At 42.8% G+C, this 19,908-nt stretch overlaps 2 protein-coding genes across 16 annotated transcripts in view; both read right to left on the bottom strand.

Moving 5' to 3' along the window:
* LOC111744381 (protocadherin gamma-B5-like) lies at positions 1–3,631 on the bottom strand (the record flags this gene model as incomplete). Its single annotated transcript, XM_023534912.1, has 1 exon — positions 1–3,631. A coding segment is annotated over exon 1 (1,362 nt), but the record flags the coding sequence as incomplete, so codon positions are not given.
* Positions 1–19,908, bottom strand: part of LOC105297071 (protocadherin gamma-C4) — a 159,371-nt gene that overhangs the window by 92,010 nt on the left and 47,453 nt on the right. For 5 of the 15 annotated variants that reach the window (XM_023534867.1, XM_023534862.1, XM_023534876.1 and 2 more), the window contains one exon: positions 19,312–19,860. The exons of 2 other annotated variants lie outside the window; for them this stretch is intronic. In XM_023534867.1, the coding sequence (XP_023390635.1) occupies positions 19,312–19,860 (549 nt within the window). Of the gene's footprint in view, positions 1–3,669; positions 6,598–8,142; positions 10,873–11,286; positions 11,707–12,578; positions 12,595–12,798; positions 15,643–19,311; positions 19,906–19,908 lie in introns of those variants that run through there. 8 more of the 15 variants (XM_023534861.1, XM_023534860.1, XM_023534877.1 and 5 more) reach the window with 7 other exon arrangements.

Here is a 19,908-nt window from a genome sequence, read left to right as displayed (position 1 = left end):
GTAGGCTGACTGCTGGAAAACCGGAGCGTTGTCGTTGACGTCGGTGATGTGCAGGGTGATGGTAATGCTGGAGGAGAGGGGCGGCTTGCCTTTGTCGGTGGCTGTGATGGTGACGTTGTACTCCGGGGTCTGTTCCCGGTCCAGGGTCCCGTCTGTTACCAACTTATATGAATTTTTAGACGAAGAGATTATCTGAAAAGGTACATCACCGTCTAATCGACAATATACCTCCCCATTCTCCCCGGAATCTCGGTCGTTTATTCTGATCAAAGCAATTAGTGTTCTCGGCACTGCGTTTTCCAGAATCATTTCTGGTAGAGAATGAATTGCAATTTCCGGGCTGTTGTCATTTTCATCTTGAATGTTAATTTCAACTGTACATTGTGCAACCAGTCCTCCACCATCCCTTGCTTCCACCACAATAGAATATTCCTTGATTTCTTCGAAATCCAGTGTCCTTAAAGTGGTAATTTCTCCGCTCTTTGAATTCAGACGGAAGATTTGCCCGGTCCTGTAGAATGAATAAGTGATTTCTGAGTTGACGCCCTCGTCCAGGTCGGTGGCTGACACCTGCAGCACAGTGGTGCCTAGGGGCACGTTTTCTCGAAGGCTGACTCTGTATATGTCCTGGTTGAAGATAGGACGATTATCATTGGCATCAGTGACCTGGACCCGGAGCTCAGTGGTGCCGCTTAGCGGTGGATCTCCGCCGTCCAAGGCAGTGAGGATCAAATTATGATAACTTAGTTGTTCCCGGTCTAAAGGTTTCTCCAATATCAGCTCCGGGTATTTACTACCATCTTGTTTCTCCTTATTTATCAATGAGAAACTAGAGCTAAGAGAGAGTTTATAATTCTGGAGAGAGTTTAAGCCAATATCTGCATCTTCCGCTACTTCTAATATAAATCGCATGCCAGGCAGTGTGGACTCACTTATTTGCAGCTCAAAGGAATTTTGCATGAATTTTGGCGTGTGGTCATTAATATCCTCGATCTCCACATTCACGTGATAAAAGTTCAATGGATTTTCAGCAACAGCCTCAAATTCCAGCGCACAAGCCGGCTTCTTCCCGCATATCTGCTCCCGGTCCACTCTACTGCTCACAAGTAACTCCCCGCGCTCTGAGCTCACACTGAAATAAGGCTTCTCTGAACTGATGCGCAGTTTTCGAGTCGGTAACTCGCCGACACTGAGTCCCAGGTCCTTGGCGAGGTTCCCCACCACGGAGCCCTCGGGCAGTTCCTCGGGGATCTTGTAGCGGATCTGCTCAGAGAGCGCCGCCGGGCAGAACAAAGACAGCAGGAAGAGAAAGAGCCCTGGCCGTCTCTCAGCCCAGCCCCTGTCCCCAGCGCCGCTCCCCATCCCTCTTGCTCCCCTCAGCTTGCTCACCGGCCTGGAGGCGTGGATGACAAATAATCCCTGCGTTGCAGATGTCGGGAGCTCCGAACAGGCTTTAGTTTTTGCACGGGGTCAGGCTTTCTTCTTTTCCAGAGGAGGAAGCGGTGTAAAGGCTTGCTTTAACGCGTCTGAGTTGGGTAAAGTGCTCTGCGGCTGCGCGAGGCGATCGCCGGTGCCGAGTTTATCACTCTGGCCAACAGCGGCGCCCAGAGACCGCACTAGGAAACTGCAGCCTCTGCTGCTTCAGTCCAACCAGCTACAGTAATAATCGTGTGCCTAACTGAACAAGCTATGTTTTTATGTTAATATATTTAATATCTTAAATTATAAGTCTTCCTTTAAGGTATCTTTTTCTTGTTTCCAAATTATTAGACATATCATGTTGGATTTTTATACACACCTACATATATTGGTACATTCATTTCACCATTCAACAAACATACATGGAACTCTTGCCTTGTGCTATGTACTGCCCTTGTCATTGGTGATACGATAATGAATAAGACACAGGTATTGCCTTCAGAGAGTTTATCATCTACCGATTTCAAAAATTCATCCTCTTCATTAGCTATGACGTGAAATAATTTCTAAACTTCTTTTGATTCTTGTTTTCCTCAACATTTCTACATAATTAATGCTGTTTCATATAACATACTAGAGAACATCCATACTGTTGAAAACTGTCTTGTAAAATTGTGCAATTTTGTAGTAATGCTCAAACATTTCTTCCCCTATAACACTTTCTTTATAAAAATAATATTTTACTCTTCCAACTACCTTAAGAAGTATTCAATCGTTCAAAAGAAAACTGTCCCTATGATGTAGCCAAGGCATGATTTACTCTATCCTCTTCTTCATATCCCAAAATTACTTGGCTTATGTCACACTCAATATAGTACATAACTCATTCTTAAAAGTCATTAGGGGAATGTTTATTCTTCCATATAAAGTCCCAAAGGGATATTCTAGTAGGCTGCATTACTTCCTTATCTATGGACCTATTTTACACTGAATGAATGACTTTGGAATTAGAGTATTTGAGCTCATGGTGGTTTTATTTAAATAAATTTACTTATTATAGTGATATTTGTTCTAATTATTTTACTTTATTTGTTAAAAAATTTTTGACAATAAGTGAATATTTTGAGCAAGAGTAAGGATTTTCTTTCCTGTCAGGGCAACTTTCCACATACATTTTAAAATTGCAAAGTGTCACCTGATAATAAAACAGAGGTTAGCTTTATTGAAAAGCTATAACAAGGAATACGGAAAACACACACACAGTCCAGATGGAGTAATTTTTAGTTGAATTAATTAGCTTGTTTAAAATTTATGAACATGAAACTTCTGTTCATAAACTAACATTCTCAGACTCTCTTACCATGAGAATACAGCACATTTCACAAGGCTGCATCACCAAAGCAGCTCTTTGGAACTTTACCCAAACACGTTCTTCTGTATTTTACAAAAGTCACCTTCAACAGTTTAAAATGACATTTTACTACAAATCTGTTTTTTTCTGCGGGGGGGGGGTGGTGGAAGGCAATGGCTATTTTAGACTTTAGATTCCACTACTACTCCTTTGGTATGAGCCCTGGGTGACCACTGACACACAAACTCAACATTTAGAGACCAGTCTCACCTACCACCAGGATCAGATCTATCCTTTAAAATAAGTTCACGTTTTGAAATATAAGAATCATTAAAGCTTTTTAAGGGTATTAAAGCAGACATGAGGCTCAGAAAAGAGGTTTAAAGTGAAAGAATCTTAGAAAGCCCAGTTTTAGGTCTGAACTCTAAATATAATTCTAAAAATTTTACTTCTACTAATCTAATCTAAGGAGTTAGAAGTCTCGATAATTTTCCCTCAGTTCTAACTTAGGAATATATATGTGTATATATATACACACATATGTATACATATACATACATACATCCATACATACATACATATAAACAAACTTACCTTATGTGGTTGAGTAACTATTTCTTAAGTGAATAAGTGATAAGTGATAATTATAGTAAAATGTGGAAGGCTTTAAGGGGTTGAGAGTTCACATTTAAACAACCTTGTTCAAGTCTTTGAAAGCAAATGAAACAAACCATGATGATTAGGACTCAATTTTACAGTATCACCACTAAAGTAAACCTTAAACTTTGTGGTATATCTTAAATAATATTTTAAACTTTCTTCAAAACATGTTTCGAAACATAAATTTATTTAAAAATAATTCCTCTTAGAAATAAATATAAACAAAAAACTGAACTCACCTGAACAGAAGTAGTGTCATCCTTACCTTCATGAAATTCTATGGATGTTAACAAAGAATCACTTTTCTCACAGCTGTCATGGCTGATGAGTGTGTCCGCATAGTTGGGCTGTGGGAAGATCAGGTGACTCTTTCCTGAGTCTGCAGTGAGGGAAACCTCATGGGAATAGGTCTGCAGGAAGGCTTGTACTCCCTCCACACCTACAAAGCTTGAGCCTGGCAGACCCACCAACCCGCCGCCTGAAGCCTGAAGCAGATTTGACTTGTGCCACCGCCATAGTCTGAGAGCCAGTAGCACAACAACAAAGGCGAGGAAGACGCAGGAGACAACAGCCACAGCCACCACCAAGTACAACGTTAGGTCCGAGTCATTAGAGCTGGTGGGGTTTCTGATGTTGCTCAGGTCAGCCAGGACATCTGGAATGTTGTGGGCCAATGCTACAGTGAGCGAAACAGTGGCGGAGAGAGGAGGCTGGCCATGGTCCTGGACGGCCACCACCAGGCTCTGCTTGAGGGCGTCTCTGTCCAGCAGGGCCCGCGCCGTGCGCACCTCACCTGTGTGCAGCCCCACGGTGAAGAGCCCTGGCTCGCTGGCCTTGAGCAGACGGTAGGACAGCCAGGCATTCTGGCCTGAGTCTCTGTCCACTGCCACCACCTTGGTTACCAGATAGCCAGGTTCCGCAGAGCGGGGTGCTAGCTCTACACCAGTGGAACCATCATTGGGGAGCGAGGGGTACAGGATTTCAGGGACGTTGTCATTCTGGTCCAGCACAAACAGACTCAGTGACACATTGCTGCTGAGTGGAGGGTCCCCACTGTCCTTGGCAGTCACCAGTAGCTGTAAGTCTTGGATCTGCTCATAGTCAAAGGAGCGCAGTGCATACAGCACACCAGTGTCAGAATTGATGGAGACATACGAGGACATAGGTGCCCCCATGATGATATCCTCGGTCACAGAGTAAGTGACCTGGGCGTTCTTGCTACTGTCCGGGTCATAGGCAGTCACAGAGAAGATTGAGGCGCCTCTGGGGTTGTTCTCTGGGATATAGGCTGAGTAGGAGGCATGAGGGAATGAGGGTGGATTGTCGTTGGTGTCTGCCACATGCAAGGCGATATGAGTTTCAGTAGATAAAGGCGGAGTTCCTAGATCTGAGGCCATCACTGTGATATTGTACACTGAGGTCTTTTCTCGGTCCAAATATGTCCATGTTACCAATCTATAATAATTATCTATTGACTTTTCTAATCGAAAAGGCAAATTATCACGTATGTAACAGACAACTTGACCATTCTTTCCAGAGTCTCGGTCATGTACATTCAAGAAGGCAATTACTGTTCCTGGATGAGTATTTTCCAAGACTGGGCTAAACAAAGATGTGACAATCACTTCAGGTCTATTGTCATTTACATCTTCTACCGAAATGAGCACTTTGGTCCTCCCCATGAGTGCCCCCACATCTTCAGCTTGTATTTCCATTTCAAAAAATGCACATTCTTCATAATCTAGACTCTTTGCTGTTGATATTTCCCCAGTATTTTCATCAAGCTGGAATAACGGAGATTGTTTCTCACTAATTTTCCAGAATTTATATGTCACTTCCCCGTTGGCTCCCTCATCCGGGTCGCTAGCTCTTACAGTAAGCAGCCGGGTGCCCAGGGGCACATTCTCTGGGACTGTCACTCGGTAAATCGGCTGAGCAAAAACCGGGGCGTTGTCGTTCGTATCCAATACTGTCACTTGGATGTGCACTGTGCTGGAGCGACGCGGCTCGCCGCCGTCGGAGGCGATGAGGACCAGGTGGTGAGCAGCCTCTTCCTCGCGGTCCAGGGCGCGCTCCAGCACCAGCTCTGGGGTGATAGTCCCGTCGTCTCCAGTTTGCACGTCCAGGGAGAAGTGGTGATCGGGGCTGAGCTGGTAGTTCTGCAGGGAATTCAAGCCCACATCCGGGTCAACAGCCTCTGGGAGTGGATAACGTGTGCCAGGCGCAGTGATTTCGTTAATCTTTACTTCCAGATTTTCCGCCTGGAATTTTGGGTTATTATCATTGATATCAGTGATTTCTATTTCTATCCCAAAAAGTTTTCCTCTATCCTCAACCAGGATGTTTATATTTACAAGGCAAGGTGCGCTCTGAGCGCAGAGCTCCTCCCGGTCTATCCTGCCTGCGGTGACTAAGCTGCCGCCCCTCCGGTTCAGAGCAAAGAGCTGAGTCCTACCTCTGGAGACGATGCGGACTCCGTGCTTCGCCAGCTCTTGTGACTCCAGCCCCAGGTCTTTAGAGATGTTACCCACGAAGGATCCTTTGTCGCTCTCTTCTGGCACTGAGTAGTGGATCTGTCCCTTCCCGATCTCCCACAGCGTGCCCAGAAGCACGCACAGCAGGACCAGTTCGCTGCGTCCTCGGTAATTCTTGGGAGCGGCCATTGTTCTCTTGTTACGGAATCCACTTAGAATCTTCACTGGACATACGTTTCTTGTTTACCTTTCTGCTGCAGCTATGGAGATCAATCTGTCGAAAGCTAGGGGGTCCCAAATTTTGGGACGGAGTTTCGCTGCAGCCCTGCAGTTCGTTTGTGGGATCTGCGGGTCTTTGTGAGGTGGGAGCTCTGAGTATCCGGACGGCGTTCGGTTATATTTATCTCCAAATTAGGTGAACAGCGGCGCTTAGAGTCCTGAACAGTTACTGCACCTACTTAGATTTGTAATACTGTATGCTAGATTATTGGGAAAAAAATACTATTTGCTTTTTAGTTCGTTTTGCATTTATTTAATTTGTACCTGAATTCATATTTAAAAATTGCCAAGAATCATGGGATGCAATAAGGTTAAAGTCTTACAAAGTATTACAAATGATCAGATTTATGGGTTAGCTTCATATTAAATTATTCATATTTCTGGAATACATTTACTCTTTTAAAAATTATTAAACTTTTATTTCTTGTTATGCTCTAAGATTTATTGTAAATGTCTTCAATATATATTGTCAAATAAGTAAGAACTCCATTTGTCACTAGAAATTCACTTATAGACTAATACAGACCTATTAAAGATGATTGACTAAGAAATTATTTTACTTGGTTTAAACTAATTAATCATTATAATAAGCTTACTTTAGTTATTGTTTTTTATTTTCTTTAGAAAGTCTTTTAAATTGTACATAGATAAAAATTTCAAATTAATATTGTAAAATTTTAACAGTTTAAGTGCTTTTACTTTCAAGTTTTATTAGAGATTATGCTATTTGACTATTTTATTTAATTTTTTTCCATTTGAATCGAAAACACTTGAAAGGTACAAATAAATTTACAATGAAAAGTAAATCTATTTCCCATTTTTCTACCAATAAGAGATGATTACACTTTAAAGCAGACTTAATTATCTTCCTAAGGTAGACATGTGTTCTAAAGTTATTCTCACCTTTATTAGTACCTTAAAGCAAAAGAACCACAAAAAAGTAAGGAACACATGATTATCACTAAGGAGTTAAAAATGCCAGTATAAAAAGATATCTCTTTTTATTTTCCAGCAGTTTGTAAAGTGGCCATGAACTAAAGCAGTTAGTAAGGAAAATCTAGCAAAAGGCTGAAACAATGTAGTATCATCTTTTGTATATACTTGTATGCACATCAGATTAGCAATTTTGTCTAAAATTTGAAGAATTCAACTATCTTTTATCCTAAAGATAGCAGAATGACTAGAAGACATCTAGCTATGTCAGTTTAAGGCTGCAAAAAAAAAAAAAAAAAAAGACAGGTCAAATATTGTCTTTTCTTTGATGGAAGAGCTGACAGAAAAAGCTTCAATGCAGGTTAATCCTGAAAAACCTATGGTGTAAGTAGGGAGAACATGTTTTAATCTTATGGTGAGCAAAATGGACCTACTGCTAAGTCAAACCATTTTACACACAACACTCACACAGTACATTGCATACAATTACAACGGGTCCATCTACATAAAATGCAGGTTAAGATATATTATTCTAGGTGATTCTGAAGCAAAAGGAAGTAAATATAAAAGAGAAAACATCAGATTAGTATGGAAACGAAAACAGTAAAAATAGGTTAAGAAAAATAATTTTAGCTTAAATTTTTTTCTTTAAATGTTTACTTAAATGTTTGCCTACTTTTACATTTATAGCATGTCCCAGTTGAATAAAAAAATCATCTATTAAATGACAAAAATTAAGAGAAAAATCTTGTTAGCTTTTGTGACAGAGCTTATAGCATTGTTAAACATTTCCCTTTGTAGATAAAACTTCACCCTCACTGCTTTGTAAATCTGAGCCTGGTAAGACATCCCTAAAACACAAATAATTGCTCCTACTTCAACCTCCCTTGAAGGATGGTATGACAGCTTTTTGACTGGCTACAACTTTCTTAAGACAACTTTTAAATCTGAACATTGTATGTTTCCCTGTAAATATGGAGAACTGGATAAACCACAAGAAGCAGGTTATGCTTAAAGAAAACTCACCTGATGGGAAGTCGACTCACTGGAATTACAAAATGGAAATAAGGCCCCAGACGATTCAGGGCAAAGTTTATCTTGTCCTGAACTCAATTGTTCGTTACATTTTAGAAAATTAAACTCTGTCTTTCCAGCATGGGCAACGCGCAGATTGTAGGAATAAGGTAAAGTCCCTTCGTTATAGCTGGGGAGAACCACGGGTCCAGACTTGACACAAAGACCAGGCCGCAAGCAGCCCCAGGTGGTGGGGCTGGAGGAGCGTCTGAGGCGCAGCGCAACCGCCAGAATCACCGCGAGGAGGAAGAGCACTGAAATCAGGGCTAAGGCCACCACTAGGTAAAACTGTAGCTCAGCCTGGGGGTCAGAGGGCTCGGCGCGGTCACTGAAGTCTGGCAGAGCCTCCTGTAGGCTGTCTGCGAAAATCAGGTGCAGCGTGGCTGTGGCCGAGAGGGGTGGTTGTCCCCCATCGCGCACAGCGACCAGCAGGCGCTGGCGGGCAGCGTCCCTGTCGCCCAAAGCGCGCGCCGTGCGCACCTCGCCCGTGCGCAGCCCCAAGCTGAACAGTCCGGGCTCGCTGGCCTGCAGCACGTGGTAGGACAGCCAGGCGTTGTGTCCCGAGTCCGCGTCCACCGCCACCACCTTGGTGACCAGGTAGCCGGGCTGCGCGGCGCGCGGCACCGTGTCGAAGAGCGCCGAGCCGTCGGGCCCCAGCGTCGGGTACAGCACCCTAGGCGCGTTGTCGTTGCGGTCGCCCACCAACACGCGCAGGCTCACGTTGGCGCTGAGCGCGGGCGAGCCCTGGTGGCGGGCCTGCAGCGTCAGCTCGAAGGCGCGCAGCTGCTCGTGGTCGAAGGCGCGCTGCGCGAACAGCACTCCGCTCTGCGCGCTCACGGACACGTAGGACGACAGCGCTCGTGGCTCCAGGTCGCTGGCCACGATGGAGTAGGAGACGTGGCCGTTGGGTCCCAGGTCCGGGTCGGAAGCGCTGACTTGGGCGATAGATGCCCCGGGTGGGTTGTTCTCGGCCACGTGGACCACGTAGAAGGCCTCTTCAAAACCCGGCGCATTGTCGTTTACATCGCCGATGTGCAGGGTGATGCTTGAGCTGGAGGAGAGGGGCGGCTTGCCTTTGTCGGTGGCTGTGATGGTGACATTGTACTCAGGAGTTTGCTCGCGGTCTAGAACTCCAGCTGTCACTAATTTATACGTGTTTCTTGAAGAAGTGAGTAATTTAAATGGAACACCCCCTTCTAATTTACAAATAACTTCTCCGTTGTGTCCGGAATCCTCGTCACGGATTTTGAGTAAAGCAATGTATGTTCCTAACCTGGTGTCTTCCATAATAAGGTCTGGTAGAGATTGGAATATCACTTCTGGGACGTTGTCATTTACATCTAGGACTTCTATCTCCACAGTACATTGTGCAATCATTCCTCCACCATCCCTTGCTTCCACCACAATAGAATATTCCTTGACTTCCTCAAAATCTAATGTATTTCGAATAGTAATTTCTCCGGTATTAGAATTCAGGTCAAACTGGGTGATCTGGCCTGCTTCAGTGAAAGAGAAGGTGATCTCGGCATTGACACCCTCATCCTGGTCGGTGGCCATCACTTGAAGCACAGTGGTGCCTGGGAACACGTTTTCCAAAAGGCCCACCCTGTATCGCTCTTGGCTGAATACTGGGGGATTATCATTGGCATCAGACACTAGGATCTGTATCTGAGCGGAGCTGCTTAGGGATGGATCCCCGCAGTCCGAAGCAGTCAAGGTCAAGTGGTAGGACTTCTGCTCTTCCCTGTCTAAAGGCTTCTTCAGTACTAGTTCAGGGTATTTACTACCATCTAATTTCTCTTTATTCACGAGTATGAAATGATCATTGGGACTGAGTTGGTAATTCTGTAGTGAGTTGGTGCCAATATCTGCATCATGGGCAGATCCTAAGATAAATCGTGCCTCAGGCTTTGTGGACTCACTTATTTGCAGCTCAAAGGAATTTTGCATGAATTTTGGCGTGTGGTCATTAATATCCTCGATCTCCACATTCACGTGATAAAAGTTCAGTGGATTTTCAGCAACAGCCTCAAATTCCAGCGCACAAGCCGGCTTCTTCCCGCATATCTGCTCCCGGTCCACTCTACTGCTCACAAGTAACTCCCCGCGCTCTGAGCTCACACTGAAATAAGGCTTCTCTGAACTGATGCGCAGTTTTCGAGTCGGTAACTCGCCGACACTGAGTCCCAGGTCCTTGGCGAGGTTCCCCACCACGGAGCCCTCGGGCAGTTCCTCGGGGATCTTGTAGCGGATCTGCTCAGAGAGCGCCGCCGGGCAGAACAAAGACAGCAGGAAGAGAAAGAGCCCTGGCCGTCTCTCAGCCCAGCCCCTGTCCCCAGCGCCGCTCCCCATCCCTCTTGCTCCCCTCAGCTTGCTCACCGGCCTGGAGGCGTGGATGACAAATAATCCCTGCGTTGCAGATGTCGGGAGCTCCGAACAGGCTTTAGTTTTTGCACGGGGTCAGGCTTTCTTCTTTTCCAGAGGAGGAAGCGGTGTAAAGGCTTGCTTGAGCGGGTCTGAGTTGGGTAAAGTGCTCTGCGGCTGCGCGAGGCGATCGCCGGTGCCGAGTTTATCACTCTGGCCAACAGCGGCGCCCAGAGACCGCACTAGGAAACTGCAGCCTCTGCTGCTTCAGCCTAACCAGCTACAATAATTATAGTCTCTTGCCTGACCAAACAACTTTTAGTCTATGTATTTAATAATGTTTAATTCGCACCAGTAGAAACGTCATTATCCCAATTTTCCAGGTTTTATGGAAATCACATAGATTTAATACATAAACTCTATACGTTGACATAATTGTTCCCCAATCTTCAAATCCGCACTAGTAACAGAAAGATGACTATACAGAGACTTGGTAAATGATCTCAGGGTACAGTAATTTTGAATACTTACTGATTAGCAATACATTGAATAAAGCTTTATGCTTCTTTCCTAGTTTCTTTTCCCCTCGTTTTTCTTTTTTTTTTTGGGTACTTCCGTGCTGATTTATTTCAAATTTTTTTCAGAAAGCATCAGTAATTGTCTTTAAAAGAGAACAATTTATACTTATCTCCAAATATTTCTCTTATTTGAAATAGTTTCAGTGTTTTATTTATAGTAATATTACCTGATTTTCATATTTCAGTCAAGGAAATGATGTAGCCAGAAGAGTTAGCCTATTCTGCTCCTTTCCATTGCACAATTATTTTTCTGATTATGAAATGTAACATCATTCCTCTAAGTTACCAGGGGAATAATATTTTTCCTTGCAACACAAAGTCCCTAACCATGGTCGACTCCACTGAGGCACTGACGCCTATTTCTGTGCTTATATAACATCCCATGATGACCTTGAATGAAGGCAATTGTTCCAAAAACGTTGCGACAATTTCTCGTCTTTGTTTAAAAAATATTTTTAAGTATCTAACAAATTGGGGAAGGGATTTTCTTTTTCAAAATATGCAATAACTGCATTCCTGCCTCACAAAGTATCAGTAACATTGTCTTCTCCTCAAGTGACTGTACATCTGAACACTGCAAAATATATGAAATATACTCGCACTGTTGCATATTTATATATTTATATGAAAAATACCACCAAACACAACACTATGCTAGGAAAAAAGTCCTTTTAACACTCAAAAGGTCCAAGTAAACAAGATTACCTCATCATCAACCCCTTCCAGATGCTAATCAACTGATACATTGAGCTTTATTGAAATATTATAGAGTATGGAAGTAGTTAATCCCAGATTGGATTATTTCTAACCGAATTTTTCAGCATACCCAATAAGCAAAGTCTGACTACTGTCCTAGGACTTGAGTATATGAGGTGGTTGTTCCATCAAGGCACCATCTCCCACTTGGAGAGCCTATAGTCATGCTTCATATGGCTGCACCACTATACCAGCACATTGGAAATTTGTGGTAAAACATGTAACTTATAATACTCGAAAAAGACATTTTATTTGACATATTTTATTGGTTTTGAAAAATGACCCTCAGTGTGGCATTAGACTCCATGTCTGTCATTGTTATAGATCTTAGTAAAGCTTTACACAGCTTTATTTTATTCCTTAAGCATGCACCCAATCTTCCAGAAGGACCTAACTTTAATAAATGATCATGCTTTTAGAAGGTCAAGAAGCAGCTGAGATTTTTCAAGGCTACCAAGTTGAGGTACATGAAAACAGAAGCTAGACACCAAAGAAAACTTCGGACTGAAACCATCTTCAAGAACCTTTTATAGATCTGATTTAAAGAGGATTCTGAGAATAAGGCTTCTGCTAACCAAATGCAATGAGAAAGACATAATTCATTCACATTCATAAACTACATGAATTAGGAACATCAAGTAGAAATAGGTGGAAGGTATAAAAATGTGATAGTCCACTTATTCCCATTCTTGTCCATAGACATTCACTATGGAAATAATACCAAAACCTATGTCAATTAATTGTTGCATGATAAAGAATCACCACTGATATAAACCATTAAACTTGCTTTAGCTCTTTAAAATTTTTTCGCCCCATCTTCAAAATACCTTTCACAAAACAAGAAGAAATTCACACAAAAGATAATTCCTCCACGTTTATATCCTAAAGATAAATGAATGACTGAACTTACCTGAATACTTTGCATTTCATCCTTACATTCATATAAATCTATGGATGTTAACAAGGAATCTTTTTTCTCACAGCTTTCGTGACTAATGAGCGTGTCCGCGTAGTTGGGCTGCGGGAAGATCAGGTGACTCTTCCGTGAGTCTGCAGTGAGGGACACCTCGTGGGAATAGGTCTGCAGGAATGCCTGCACCCCGTCCACGCCCACAAAGTGCGAGGCGGGCACGTGTGCCAGCTCACCTCTTGAAGCCTGGAGCAGGTGCGACGTGTACCAGCGCCTCACTCTGAGCGCCAACAGCACAATGACAAAGGCGAGGAAGACACAGGAGACCGAGGTCACTGCCACCACTAAGTACAGCGTGAGGCCTGAGGTGTCAGAGTCCTGCGGGACCTCTAAGCTACCCAGGTCGGCCAGGACATCCGGAATGCTGTCAGCCACTGCCACAGTGAGCGTGACGGTGGCAGAGAGAGGGGGCTGGCCGTGGTCCTGGACGGCCACCACCAGGCTCTGCTTGAGGGCGTCTCTGTCCAGCAGGGCCCGCGCCGTGCGCACCTCGCCTGTGTGCAGCCCCACTGCGAAGAGCCCTGGCTCGCTGGCCTTCAGCAGGCGGTAGGACAGCCAGGCGTTCTGGCCTGAGTCTCTGTCCACTGCCACCACCTTGGTCACCAGGTAACCGGGCTCTGCAGAGCGAGGTGCCAGTTCCACACCGGTGGAACCGTCAGTGGGGAGCGCCGGGTACAGGATCTCTGGTGCGTTGTCGTTCTGGTCCAGCACAAATATGCGTAGCGACACGTTGTTGCTAAGTGGTGGGTCCCCACTGTCACGCGCGGTCACTCTCAGCTGCAGGTCACGGAACTGCTCATAGTCAAAAGAGTGCAATGCATACAGGACGCCGGTGTCGGAGTTGATGGAGACATAGGAGGATAGAGGTGCCCCCTGGATGGTGTCTTCAGCCAGGGAGTAGGTGACCCGGGCGTTCTCATCGCTGTCAGGGTCGTGTGCAGTCACAGAGAAGATGGAGGCACCTCTGGGGTTGTTCTCAGGGACGTAGACAGAGTAGGAGGACTGGGGGAAGGCGGGCGGGTTATCATTGGTGTCTGCCACCATCATCAAGATGTGCGTTTCCGTAGACAAGGGTGGGACTCCACCGTCTGTGGCTGTCAGTGTGATGTTATACACAGAGCGCATTTCCCGGTCTAGGTTTTTTGCTGTCACCAATCTGTAATAATTGTCTATTGATTTTTCTAATTTAAAAGGAAGATTTTCTGAAATACTGCAGGTCACCTCACCATTCTTCCTGGAATCTCGGTCGTGAAGATAGAAAAGAGCAATTACTGTTCCAGGAGGAGTGTCTTCAGGGATCGAGCTGCTTACAGATGTTACAGTCACTTCTGGGGCATTGTCATTCACATCTAAAATGGTGATTAGTATTTTAGCCTTTGTTGTACTACCAGGACCATCCTGAGCCTGAACTTCCATTTCATAGTAGCCAGTTTCTTCATAATCTAGGCCTTCTAAAGTGGATAATTCTCCTGTAAGGGAGTTCAGCTGGAATATCTGTAGAATTTTTTGAGTTATTTTCCTAAAAGAATATGTCACTTCCCCATTGACTCCTTCGTCTGGGTCGACAGCATTTACTGTTAGCAGTCTTGTGCCCACTGGCACGTTCTCAGGTACAGTTACTTGGTACTGGGGCGAAGAGAAGACTGGCGCGTGATCATTCACGTCCACCACTGTTACTTGGATGCTGGCAGTGCCGGATCGGGGCGGGTCGCCGCCGTCAGAGGCTGTGAGGAGGAGATGGTGAACCGCTACTTCCTCCCTGTCTAGCACCCGCTCCAGCACTAATTCCGGATACTTAGTTCCGTCGTCACCAGTTTGCACAACCAGGGAAAAGTGGTGATTGGGGTTGAGCTGGTAGCTCTGGAGGGAGTTGGTGCCCACATCCGGATCTCTAGCCTCATTTAACGGTAACCGCACCCCAGGGGCTGTATTCTCCATTATTTTTACATTCATTTCTTCCGTCAAGAACCTAGGAGAGTTGTCATTAACATCTGTGATTTCCACTTCTATAGGATAAAGATTCATTTTCTCTTCCATCAGGATGTTAAAACTCACCAGACACCGCTCGCTCTGAGCGCAGAGCTCCTCCCGGTCTATCCTGTCCGCGGTGACCAAGCTGCCACTTTGCGGATGAAGAGTGAAAAGCTGTTTCCTACCTCTGGAGACGATGCGGACTCCGCGCTCCGTCAGCTCTTGGGGCTCCATCCCCAGATCCTTAGCGATATTACCCACAAAGGACCCTTTGTCTGCCTCCTCCTGCACAGAGTAGAGAATACGTCCTGCCCAAGCTTGGCTCCGGATTCCCAGGAAGATGGAGAGCAGGATGAATCCTCTGTAATCCCCGCCCCTCTGCGGAGCCGCCATCGTTGTCTTGCAGATATTGTTTAGACCCTGGGCTACCTCCTGTTGTGTTTCTGGATGCCAGTCTGTCCGCGTAGGGCCCTCTGTATTCAGATAAGGAGCCGAGAATCCAGTAGAATAGAGATCTGAGTTTGGTGCCTCTTGGAAAAGAGTTTGTCTCAAACTGGCGTTTCTTTTTGTTGTAAAAGCACCGTAGTTCTGGCAGATCTTTTTGCTCCATTATTCCCCTGGCTGGTGAACAGCGGCGCTCAGAGTCCTTACTATGTTACTGCACCATACTGAAGCACAAGAACTGATTTTTCAGAAAGTTATTTTATCCTTCAAATGCTTCCGTTTATATTTCTTTAATCCATATATCTCTGATATCATTTAAAAACCCATCTTAAGAAATTGAATTGATGCAACAATGTTCATGGATGAGTGTTTATTAATGCCAGATGATTTTTCAGAATTCTTTGGTTTGCATTGAAACTTTGCAATGCTTCTTGGGCACTGCCTCACACTTTATTGCACATAGATAAAAATCAGCCATTGCAGGTAAAAAAAAGTGTGATTTATTTAAAACGGTGTTTGTATAAATAAGAAAGTTGTTATATAGGAACTGTTTACATCAGAGTAAAATTAATTTAAATTAATTAAATAATATTGAACGCATACTATGCAATAAACATCACCATGTAAAACTCAGATAGTAAAAATTTACTTTAAAATATAAAGAGGTAATTTAATAAAGTTTTCAATTGGATAGAACCTTAGAGATAATTTAGTCCAATACCTTTATTTTGATGATTTCTAAAATGAGAGGGAATCGCCTTGTCCTGAACTATCCAGTAGTAGAACCGATGTCAGAATATAAATATACTCATTCCCAGTCTTCTGAGAAGAAAAAGGGAATCATTATTGGCCTTGGCTGATGCCTTATGCTCAAAAGGTGCCATTAGAGATTAGGTGAGAAGCCAAGTAGCAACAATCAGTTATAGAAGCAACTCATTTTGTACAGAAGGTGGAAATTTGCAGGGGTCCTAAAGGCTGTGGATTCATAAGAAAGTGGGTCTTGGCTTGACTGCTTCTTTTCATCATGCAAGTCAAATAATCGTTCTACCTTATTCCAGAATAATTAAAGAAAGGTGGGTCTCTAGACAGCCTTTGAGCATACATGCAGGACGGTCTGAGAGGATCCTTCGAGGTTCTCATTTCTCAACTGATGTTAATAAAATAAATCTCAATCATTGATAGATCTGTGATTACCCTCAGCTGGTAAATAAAACAAAGTTCCTCCTACATAGTTGCAAGAGAAAAGAGAGTGACCTGCTCTGGAATGAAGACCTAGCAAGAATTAGCCTTGCTTTGCAAATTATTTTAAGCCCCAGGGGAGTAGGTAGCAGCACCAAGAGGAGGAACCAGAAGTAATATTGAAAATGCTTAGCTTAGTTGGTGAGAAGTTTCTAAGTAATCTATTTTTGCTCTCTGATAACATTGCTCCAAAATACAGGGAATACTTTGAATGAAATGCTGTTTATATCTATCCAAAGAATTCATAGTCATGTTTGTTTTCACCAAGTAGATAAAAGAACTGTTTGTTCAAAGGAACCAATATGAGTATTACAGATTAATTCCATAAACAGGAATTAAATACTATTTGTTTAGTAGTAATTTTGAACTCCTTGTTGATGTAAACAAAGCATATGGTCATCAAAGATCATGAGTATTTGCAGATATCTGCAAACAAAATTTTCATGTCTGGATATTATGGCTCCTAATGTTGTGATTTTTTCTATCTGATACTTCAAAACTCAGGGTCATCTCATATTTGTCTCTTATTCTATTTCTTAAAAGTCTGAATTAACATTACTTCTGAGCACTTTATTTGGAGCCAAATAAATAAGATCAAGACAGATGAAATTATAGACATAGTCTAAACATCAAGAATACTTTAGGAGTAAATGGCTGCATTGTCTCTAGTATCAAGTATTCTAAGTTAGTCTACAATATAAAATTAAATATCAAGAGTCTCTACTAGACCATCACATTATGTTTAAATATAAAATAAACCTATTATATAAAGTTGAAATAATTTCACAGTTTGAAAGGAAGTATGTTATTATTGATTGAGTTGTTAAGAAGAATCTTGACCTTCATTGCCTTAAAAAATTCTACGGAAAGGCTATTTGACTCCCCAGGCATTGAATTATCTTCTCTTCTTTCTTCACGGAACCATTTGTTTGGAGTTCTATTTGGGTTTTCATTCCCAGGCTAGGATGTAGGAATTTTCCAGTGATTCTCTCTGAGATTTTACTCCTTCCCCTTTGACAACTTCCACCTCAACAGAAATTTGATCAGAAACTGGTGGTTTTCAGAGATAACAAATTAGCCCAATAATTTGGTAGATTTTTCCCTTGATGCTTCAAAATTCAGTATATGCTCAAAATCTCAGAATGCCTATCTTATTCATAATGACCTATATGGTATGTAGCTTAAATTGCCTCATTTAGTCAGAACTTAGCAAATTCCAAGATTGCCAAGATTTAACACTTGGTCGGTCTACATGAATGAATGACTATTGTGAGAGTAGAATCTAATAGTTTTTCTGTCAGTAAAATATTTTATTTGTTTAAATGAAATGGTCATAGATGATTCAGGTAAGAGAATAAAATAAACCAGTTTGCTACTCATAAAACCAGTTAGTGAGCGTTGCTTATAACAATGAAGTTTCAGGATGTAATTTAAATCATCCAGAACTGATGATATAATAAAACAACATTTAACTGTCAGAGTGTGTGAAATAAATTGTAATATTTGTATGAGAAACAATCTGACTCCCTTGACCAATACTCAAGATTCAAGACCTTTAAAATCATTTACTATTAAATTCTCATTAAAAGCATCAAAGAATTATATCGCAAATGCCTAAACAAATCAGATTTGAAAATGTGTATGACTGGAATCTCTTGGTTAGTCATATACATTTGGAATCTGGAAATAAATAATTCTACAATAATGGCTAAAATGTAAATAGTACAAATATTGATTTAGAATTTCACACCTTTGGGCCACAATAAATCATACTAATTATCCTTCCAAATGGCAACCCTCCTTTCCTTAAATATTTGAATGAGTTCCTACATGACAGAGCCCTATTTTATCTGGGTTAAACGTGCTAATTGTTTAAATTCTTATTCGAGCACTATTTATCCTTCATTCTCCCATTCATTAGTCACACCTCTATTTTTAAAGGTATATTTTGTAAGTGAGCATATTTAAAATTTTATTTTTGTTTTTAAATACTATCAAGCACACAGATTGCAGAGACATTGTAGTAGGCATACAGCATCAGGTACTTACATTTATTTGTTAATGATATAATAATGGTGATGTCGACAAATACTCGTTCACTGTACTGCTTTATAGTTTGAAAATGACTTTTATACAGTTATTTTATTATATTTTATTTTCCCAGAATTTGTGTCAGGTAGATAAGATGAGTCTTTTCAAGTTAAATTTTAATTTGAAGACTATAGATATTGTGACTGGCCTGAGGTGAATAACAGATAGTTCCAGACTTAGTATTCAGGTCTCCAAACACCAAAGTTCAGGTCTTCCCAATTACTCTTATTTTTTATAAAAATAGTTTTGGATTACTAAGTGGTAAAGATAGAAATATCTCTCAAAAAATCTCCATCATTTTAGAAAGCAGTTGCTATTATTTAAAACTGGGGGGGAAACATGATATTGATCTTCTTTAACAGAGGCTGCAATTCAGGTTTTTTTTCACATTAGAAAAAGAATTTCAGAAATTGCACATACTAGGAAAAAAGAAACCCCAAGAAATGAGATGTATGCAAACGAAGGCACAGAGAGCTTCCCAAAGAGCTTCCCAAGAGGTGAAAAATAAAAAAAAAAAAATTATGGCATAAATTAAGATTTTTTTTCCATGAAGTTCGAGGAGGCTAAGGTTTCATAGACTTCTATTGGTATAAAAGAAAACCTTAAAATTGTATAACTCACCACAAACAACTAAAACAACTAAGCAATGAGTAAAGAGAATTTTAAAATTTCCTGTTCAACTAAGACCAACAAAATCAATAACCTCACCTGAACAAGGGATTCTTCCTCTTTACGGAAACCTGAATCTTCCTGGATCAAAAGTGGCTCGCTTCTCTCACAGCTCTCATGGCTAATGAGCGTGTCTGCGTAGTTTGGCTGCGGGAAGATCAAGTGACTCTTCCGTGAGTCTGCAGTGAGGGACACCTCGTGGGAATAGGTCTGCAGGAATGCCTGCACCCCGTCCACGCCAACAAAGTGTGAGGCGGGCACGTGTGCCAGCTCACCTCCTGAAGCCTGGAGCAGGTGCGACGTGTACCAGCGCCTCATTCTGAGCGCCAACAGCACAATGACAAAGGCGAGGAAGACACAGGAGACCGAGGTCACTGCCACCACTAAGTACAGCGTGAGGCCTGAGGCGTCAGAGTCCTGCGGGACCTCTAAGCTACCCAGGTCGGCCAGGACATCCGGAATGCTGTCAGCCACTGCCACAGTGAGCGTGACGGTGGCCGAGAGAGGGGGCTGGCCATGGTCCTGGACGGCCACCACCAGGCTCTGCTTGAGGGCGTCTCTGTCCAGCAGGGCCCGCGCCGTGCGCACCTCGCCTGTGTGCAGCCCCACTGCGAAGAGCCCTGGCTCGCTGGCCTT

The sequence above is a fragment of the Pteropus vampyrus genome, unplaced genomic scaffold (assembly GCF_000151845.1).
Source record: "Pteropus vampyrus isolate Shadow unplaced genomic scaffold, Pvam_2.0 Scaffold134, whole genome shotgun sequence".
NCBI lineage: Eukaryota > Metazoa > Chordata > Mammalia > Chiroptera > Pteropodidae > Pteropus > Pteropus vampyrus.
Note: the sequence above shows the minus strand (reverse complement) of the source record. Positions and strands in the feature narration are given on the sequence as shown.